The 8,578-nt window shown below is 35.1% G+C and overlaps 1 protein-coding gene across 1 annotated transcript; it reads left to right on the top strand.

Annotated features, from left to right (window-relative positions):
• The first annotated feature begins 948 nt into the window (after positions 1–948).
• On the top strand, positions 949–7,259 carry LOC136071421 (ADP,ATP carrier protein ER-ANT1). The gene is made up of 4 exons (XM_065782713.1): positions 949–1,205; positions 3,716–4,004; positions 5,440–5,811; positions 6,593–7,259. The coding sequence occupies exons 2-4, from the start codon at positions 3,747–3,749 to the stop codon at positions 6,902–6,904; spliced, it is 942 nt and encodes a 313-aa protein (XP_065638785.1). The 5' UTR covers positions 949–1,205; positions 3,716–3,746; the 3' UTR covers positions 6,905–7,259.
• The last annotated feature ends 1,319 nt before the right edge of the window (positions 7,260–8,578 follow it).

Below are 8,578 nucleotides of genomic sequence, written 5' to 3'. Positions count from 1 at the left end.
CCCGTTACAGGTTGGTTTATTAAAACCTAAACCCACCCCTAATGTTTCACAGGTCGGGTAAAACCTGCCTCATTAAGGTCAGGTCGGGTTAGGTAAATATTGTCATCTCTAGGCAAGACAAGGATGGGGTAAGACAAAACTATGTGAGGCAAGGGCAAAGACCTTATCCTTCGGCCTTGCCCTACCACATTGTCATCCCTACTTTTGTCTAGCTCATTTGGGCTAGTCTTAGGTTAAGTGAGCTTTCACAATGGCCCATGTACTTTGGGCCTATGTATTTTCCCCCTTCCACTAAACAATGTAGAAGATAAGACTAGATTGCCTTTTTTTTTTTTTTCGGACATGAGACTGGATTGTATTTTATTAGTTCCATTAACAAAAGAGTAAATATGATGCTACTACACAATTGGCCTAGATCCAAATAAAATAAAGTTACAAGTACAACAATTTTATAACAAAGCTAGGTGGCATGTTATTAATAGTAGATAAAAAAGTTGTGTTAGTAATGGGTTTAGGTGAAAATAAATAACAGTTTGTCATTTAAATTTTGTTGTGAAATTATTGTGTTCATATCACTACACATCTAAATATCCAATCCATGTGTATATTACTCACACCACAAAGTTGAACCACAGAAGCCCATAATAATAATAGGTTTTTGTTAATGGTATGCCTAGAGTATTTGTTAATTGACAATTTTAATACAGTTTTGATACAATTTTTATAAAAAATATAAAAAAAAATTGTAAAAAAAATTAATTACTTTTTTTTCTTTTTGCATAAAAAAATTTTAAATTTTTTTTCTAAATCAATTCATTCTTTTTATCTTTTCCTACAATAATAACCAATTCCGATTCCTTTAACCTTTTATATGATAATAATCCGATTCTTGAAAGTTGTTTCCCTCTCACGTATCCAAATTCCAAATTCCTACCACTAAAAAAATGGTTGATGTAGCACAACTGCACAGACAAAAACAATGAAACGTGACGATATGACATGACCACTAAAAAATTTTGGAATCCACTTTTGGTGTGAATATTCCAATCCTCGTCCAAACATTAGTGGTGGGTGAGGTGTGATTTGTGAGCCGCGAGAGGGGAGTCCCACTAATAAACATCCCATTTATCTCAATAACCCAACCAGCCAAGCCAAGCCAAGCCTCACCAGCTTTGCCATTTTCCTATCTCTCAAACATTTTCCAGGTTCCTCTGTCTCTCTCTCTCTCTCTCTTTAATATTATATTTCATTGTTACAACATTTGATGTCATGCCCGTTTGGTTGCTGAGAATATCTTGGATTTATAGATGAAAGTCTACTTTTTACACTCTTTGGATTTTCCAATGTTGTGGGACCCGACAACCTTGAAAACCATAACATTAACTGAGAGTTAGAGATATATGCCCCCTTTTTTTTTTCTGGGGTTCTTCTTATCCTTTTGAATTTCTTGGGCATGAGTTGGGATTGGCTGTGTGTCAGCCTTGTTCAGTCACATTTACCAATTATAGAAAAATAAAATTCTCATTCTCGGGCCCAAAAGTTTTGGAGCTAAAGTTCTCAAGCCTAAAACTTGTGAACTTGTTAGGTGGCATTAAGCTGAGAGGTTGAACTTGCTATTGGGATTATATGTTTTCTTCTCTGAATTGGGCATTTGGGCTAGTGATAGAAACTAGAAAGTGTTGGTTCTGGGGTTTGACATGACTACGAGTGTTCAATTAGGATAATGGAATGGATATTTTTGGATAGGTCATAGCTATATGTGAATGTAAATTAGGTGCCATTAGATGTAAAGTAGGTGTGATACAAACATTTCGTTTTTTTGTTTACATTTTTTTTAGACAAACTAATTTAATTTTTGTGATAATTCAATTGTTATCACAAGTGGGGGATGGAGAATTTGAACTTGTTCTTCTTATAAAGGAGACTAGACAATGCCACAGATGAATGAATGAGATTAGCATAGAGATTCTCTGCATTGAATTTATTTGTAGAGACTGGTATGGTTTTGAAATTTTGTTGTTAATGGAAGGTCTGGTTTTTAACTGGTTAATGATTTCACAGAAGGGGCTCTTGGAAGTGGGATTTTAGAAGAATATTGGTGTAAGAATATTGCTTTCCTGAAGGAGGGTTTCTATCTTTTCTGACAATTTTTTCGATAAAGAGGATTATTTGAGGTGGTTAGTGTGGAGATTTAATCTAAGTCTTACAGTTCTAAGATGTTGTTGTGATTGGGATATTATTAGTGTTGATTGGACGGTCATGTCAGATTAATTTCATAGGAAATTCGATTATGTGTTGACTGGAGAGAGAAAAAAAAATGTTATGCTTCAGTAATAATCTTGTATGTGATTCTAATGGGCTGCAGACTGGAAGTGATTCTAATTATGAGGAATGTTTTTTTTGTTACTCTTACTCAATGCATCTTCTTATAATGGGTAGCTGTAAGATATAATTTAAGGATGGTAGACATTTTTTTAATTAGAAAGTTTATGATCTATAGTACTAGTTGTATATTTAACGTACTGGCAGAATTTTTAGCATATCTTTGCATGAGAGTCTTGATTGTTCCTGTTTTATTTGTTTGGTGCATTGGGTAATGCCAAGTAGGTTTTAGAAGATCCAAGAGGAAATTATTCAGTGATTAAAAGATTCTTCTTTTAATTAACTTCCTCAATCCGCAGGTTGTACTAAGATTATAGAAGTCCTTTGCCAATGGCCTTTGGGCTAAATGGCACTTTTAGCCCCATAAGCATGGGGTGGTGGGTGAGGATGGGTTTCGAATCCCCTTGGGAGTGCAAGTATTTACCTAGCACATGAAGAAGAAGTCCTATACTTTAAATTTTTGACATAATAATTCTGTAACTCTTGAATCATTGTTGAACTATTACCAGTAACCACGACATCGTTCACATATCAATAAGAGCTATAAAGTACAATCTAGCAAGCTTAAGGGAGAGAACATGATAAGCCTGACTATGTTCATGTTGACCCTTCTTATAGAACCAACAAGCCTTTAAGGTTTAACCATGCTTAAGTTGATTCTTGAAGACTACATGGAGCTTTTTTAAGTTTAAAAATCCTGTTGGAACTTGGAAGCACTTTAGATAAAACTCTGGTGATGTCTTCATATTGACTCCATCAATTTTAGAGGAAATTCTTGAGGAACTGCAATTTACACCATCCGGTTAAGCTACCGTGATTGATTCTTTGCAAGTGAGAGAGTCCCATGTTGAAGAGTAGATGGAGCTTTCTTAAGTTTAAAAATCGTGTTGGAGGCACTTTATATAAAATTCTGGTGATTTCTTCATATTGACTCCCACAATATTAGATAAAAACCTTGAGGAAGTACATATTATGTGATCTGGTTAAGCTACCATGATTGATTCTTTGCAAGTGGGAGAATTCAATGCATAAATCTGAAATGAGAATCTAATAGTAGTCTATACCTTTGTAACAGAAAAATGTGAGCTTGGCAAAGTTTGGTTTTATTGTGGGAGAAAGGATCTGCTTAGCATTTGAATAGTGTTAACAAAAGTACACATGAATAGATACACAACATTAACTATGTACATAATTTATACCCTAGCAATTATTGTTCTTCTTTCAATAGCTTACATTGTTATGTCAGATTCTCAAAACCTTCATCTTTTAATAATTATCATTTCCAGTAATTCTTGTACTTGCTTTCCCCCCCTCTTTTGGTTTACTGCTGCAGAGCTAGAGAGACAAATTGAGAGATAACAGGAATGAAGACACAATCTGAGAAATTTTCTCTAGATTTTGTATTGGGAGGTGTAGCGGCAGTGATATCAAAGAGTGCAGCTGCACCAATGGAAAGAGTGAAACTTTTGTTACAAAATCAAGGAGAGATGATAAAGAGAGGACAGCTCACGAGACCTTATATGGGTGTTGGTGATTGCTTCAAAAGGGTCTTGAGAGAGGAAGGCCTGCTGTCTTTCTGGAGAGGCAACCAGGCAAATGTCATACGATATTTCCCTACTCAGGTATTTTTCTTTTCCTCTCAACATCTTGTTTTCCTTTTAAGATTTTGGGCTGGCTTTTTATTTTTAACAGTATGGTTTTATGTGTATTTTTATTATGGATAAATTTATAGTATTGCTCCCTGTAATGTGTGTCTGGCTTTGTGGAGCCTAGTTATGTTTGATCCGGATAATAACCCAACCCGAAATAATGTTGCGTGGTTTTTTAATGGGAGATTTTCTGAGGCTTAGTCAATGGAGCGGAGGCTTCCGAACCACGTAAATACTGTCTTGTGCGTGTGATTATTTTTCTTTGGCGTGTGTTTTCTCTATTTTGTTTCTCACAAGTTTGGGAATTTCAGTTAATTCCCTACAATGTGAGAGTCTTATGGTTACTCTTTTTGTTTGTGAGCTTGTTTTTACAATTATTCTTAGAATAGAGCTGATCCTGGCATTGTTGTCTTAAGGTTTTTTTTTTTTTTTTTTTATTTATTTATTTTTTATGTGATTAGTTTTGCCCTTTTCACAAAGACAAGTAATTCAAAAGTTGGAATTTATAAATATAATTTCTGCAAAAGTATGTTGAAAACTGCCCACGGGATTTATTAACATGCAGAATTCTTTATTTCATGAACTGTTTGCATTCTTTGTTTCCCATTCTGTGGAGCTTACATTGGCGTTTATATTATTAATTCATATATAATCCGGGCTTAGATTTGTTAATAATAGTGTTTCAAATTTCAGTTCAGAGTATAAAATGAATTTCCTGTTATTTTCCCCCTCCTTGGGGTTATGTGCTGGTAATCTCTTTAGGAATATGCACAAATCTTCAATTTTATTATTCTTGAAAAGATCAGTTAAGTCCTACTTCAGACCAGCTTTTCTGTAGAAACGTATATTGGGTGCTTGGGATGGCTTGTTAGAAATGGCTTTTTACTCTCTATCATAAAGAACTTCAGCTATTTTCCTACCTAATCACTTGAAGGTGTTGCATTACTTAACTACATAATTATTTAAAATGTGATATTGACTAGGAAGCACAGACACTTAAGGGTGACTCTATTATGTTACAATTTTTCAAAAATTGCTCATGTTGTCGTGTCATACTCGTGTCTATGTCTATGCTTCCTAGGATATTGATGTCCAATTTTGTAAATTTCTAGCATAGAGAATCAATAATGAGCAGATAGTAAATTTCTGCTTCATTGTATCCATGCAAGGCCTATGCTTATTAGATTGCAAAAACCTTACCATATATATGCAACATTCTTGTTAGAAAATGATATTCAAAGCTGTATACAAAAAGGATTGTTTTTCTGCTATATCATTTGAAAGTTGCACTTTTGTTTGCATGCTTAATGCCATTTGACAGTTCATTTTAAAAATTATTAATAAAATTTATCTGCAAATTACAATCCTGTCAAATGTTTTCACCAAACAGATGTTAAATTGTCCATAGGCTTTCAACTTTGCGTTCAAAGGTTACTTCAAAAGCATTTTTGGACGCTCAAGAGAGAAGGATGGATACATAAAGTGGTTTGCTGGTAATGTGGCTTCAGGAAGTGCTGCTGGAGCAACTACTTCATTGTTTCTATACCATTTGGATTATGCACGTACTCGTCTAGGCACTGATGGAAGGCAGTGCCAAGTTAATGGTCAACGCCAGTTTAAAGGGATAATAGATGTATACAGAAAAACCTTGTCAAGCGATGGAATTATTGGCCTGTACCGGGGTTTTGGGGCTTCAATCATGGGAATTACTCTGTATAGAGGCATGTATTTTGGGATCTATGATACGATGAAGCCAGTTGTTTTGGTTGGGCCTTTTGAGGTAAGCCTCTATATTTAAAAATAATTTTGAGATCTTTGTTTGAATATAGTACTATGATTGCAGCCCCAGTGAAGGGGAAGTCACATGGCTTCATTGTTAGTTTTTCAGATCATGTGTCTGCTTGTAATTCTTTGAGGTGACTACTTTCTTCTGATATATTATATTATAAAAAGAAAATCCTGTGCCTGAGAATCTATTTAAGAGCGAGTGAATTAGCATCTTGACCTCTAACTGTATTCTGGAAGCATGATCCTTGACTACTCTGGGGTGGGGGGGATGTTATTTATCTCCATTGTTGAGTTTTTGGATCATGTCAGTGTCCTCTTGTAATTCTTTGAGGACACTACTTCTAATAAATTATCTTATAAAATAAAAATAAAAGAATAAAAAACGTGCTTGAGAATCTACTTGAGAGTGAGTGAATTAGCATCTTGACTGCTAACTGTATTCTTGACCAAGTTAACTGACATTCAAATGGTTGGCTATTGTTGTGATAACAGTAACTCAAGGTCCCCACGTAGGAGATAGTCAATTGGTCCAATGAATTTGAACAGCTGATCTAAGGGAAGTTGATAACTTTTCACAAAATTATTTCATGATTATTTTCATTTCCAAATTTATCTGATCCTTGATCCTTCTATGTTCTGTTGAAATCACATGAATGACATTGTGCTTTACAAAACTATTTCAGGTTCTTTCATGCTATTCAAAATAAAGAATTGCTGCCCCTTTTTAGACTTTGTTTTCAACCCTCCAGAGTAAACCATCTACCTTTCTGCAGGGAAATTTCTTTGCTAGTTTCCTACTGGGTTGGAGCGTCACAACAGTCTCTGGCGTCTGTGCCTACCCCTTCGACACAGTGAGACGGAGAATGATGATGACCTCTGGACAACCTGTAAAGTACCGTAATGCCATGCATGCTTTTAGAGAGATCGTTCACCATGAGGGTCTTGCGGCATTGTTTCGTGGAGTCACTGCAAATATGCTTCTTGGTGTGGCAGGGGCTGGGGTACTTGCAGGATATGATCAGCTTCACAAAATTGCATTCAGACATGGTCATTCTTTTGAGCCACATCAAGGAGTTCTTAAGTGAATCATGGTCATAGGATTTGTATATTATTATAGATTATAAATTTTTTACCCAAGAAGGGTCCATTGAAAATTTTCATATAGTAAAGAGGGGAAAAGAAAAGGGAAAGAAAGAAGAGGCTAGGAAGGAAGTAAACATGGATCTTTTGGGTCAGCTTCCTCCTTGAATGCAATGTCTTTGTACAGTTAATAATTCTGCTGTTTTATTTGTGATACACTTTGTACGATAATAGTTTTTATTAATAGAACTAGGTTTTTTTGGAAGTAGTACCATTCTGTCTTATTTTGGAACTGTTTCAAAGACACGAAGTGAAAATTTTGCCCAATGTCAAGTCACATAACAGGTGGTGGTTTTGTCAGTTATCTTTTTTGGACTCACTAAATGTTCATGTATTTTCTTCTTTTGTTGTTTCATTTCTTCTTCGAAATGATTGTGTAGAGAACCTAAATCTTCTTGTATCATCATATTCCGCAATCAGGCCATCAATTGTGCTTTACATCCAAATTTTAGCATCGGAGGAGTGAAGAAGTCATGCCCTCAAAAATCTTCTTTCCTGTGCTGCCTAAATTCAATGCGTATGATTATGAGGCATTATATTACCTTGAGTAATATTTATTTTACACCTGTTATTGTACACAACCACACACACATTTTGGATCTATTTGAATACCGCTTATTTTGCTGAAAACACTGTAGCAAAATAATTTTTAAGTTATGAATAGTGCCGTGAGACCCATAATTTACCTAGAAATCTGCGTTTTGCTGAGTTTGGCTAGGTTGTGAACAATGTCGTGGGGCCCAGCCAAAAACACAAAACGCACAATAATTCCTAGGCAAACGCACACTTTGCACTAAATCATGACTTGAAGTCATTATTTCAGTACAAAACCACAATTTCAATGCAAAGTGTTTGTGTATATGGTTATGTGCAATAATGAAGGGTGCACTCGTATTTAGTTAAATCTTTCAATTTTCATCTAGAAAATACTTATTTTTTAATGCTTCAAGGACTAGCCCAAAATGAAGGCTAATTATGTAAAAATCCCTAAAGTCCCATAGGGGTTTCATAATAGAACTTATCTTCCCCCAAAAAGAATTTTTTCAAAATAAAATAATTAGGGTTTTAAGAATTTTATTACAAAGAAATTATAAATTGATTAGTTGCTGAGCATGGGCCCGCTTACCCTGGTCTATTAGATTTTACAATTGTTGGGTTAGATTTGTGTTTAATTCTTGAGAAATATTGAAGCTACTTCAAAAGGAAGAGCGAAATTTCATATTATTCTCCGTTTGCTGTGACATAATATGAATGACTCGAAACCTCATAACGAGGCAAAGTGAAAGAGAAGTTCTTGACCCTACACTTTCAAGTAGAAAAATTAATTATATTTATGCTTCCCATATCCGATCTTGGGATTGTGCAAATGAAGAAAAACCTAGAAGGAGCGTGTGGGACCCCATTCCCCTTTTATGAAAGTAAACTTTGATGCACCGACATTGAGGAGAGAGCATACTTAGTACTTAGTAGTGGTGGGTTAAAAAAAAAACTCTTTGCTTGGGCAGAATTGACAGTAGACTAAGACCCTCTAAAAGTAGAAGCTAAGGTGGCCTAATTAGTTGTAGGAAAAGTAACAAAGTTGGGTTACAAGCATGTCATTTGCCAAAGAGATGTTCTAA

The sequence above is a fragment of the Quercus suber genome, unplaced genomic scaffold (genome assembly GCF_002906115.3).
Source record: "Quercus suber isolate HL8 unplaced genomic scaffold, Cork oak 2.0 scaffold_311, whole genome shotgun sequence".
NCBI lineage: Eukaryota > Viridiplantae > Streptophyta > Magnoliopsida > Fagales > Fagaceae > Quercus > Quercus suber.
This window is presented reverse-complemented; position numbering and strand designations above follow the sequence as displayed.

Bases quoted from the DNA above. Each gene is read 5' to 3' on its own strand.
- LOC136071421 (XM_065782713.1), top strand. From the start codon at position 3,747: ATGAAGACACAATCTGAGAAATTTTCTCTAGATTTTGTATTGGGAGGT. The intron at 4,005-5,439 runs GTATTTTTCTTT...AATTGTCCATAG, and splicing joins TACGATATTTCCCTACTCAG to GCTTTCAACTTTGCGTTCAA. The intron at 5,812-6,592 runs GTAAGCCTCTAT...ACCTTTCTGCAG, and splicing joins TTTTGGTTGGGCCTTTTGAG to GGAAATTTCTTTGCTAGTTT.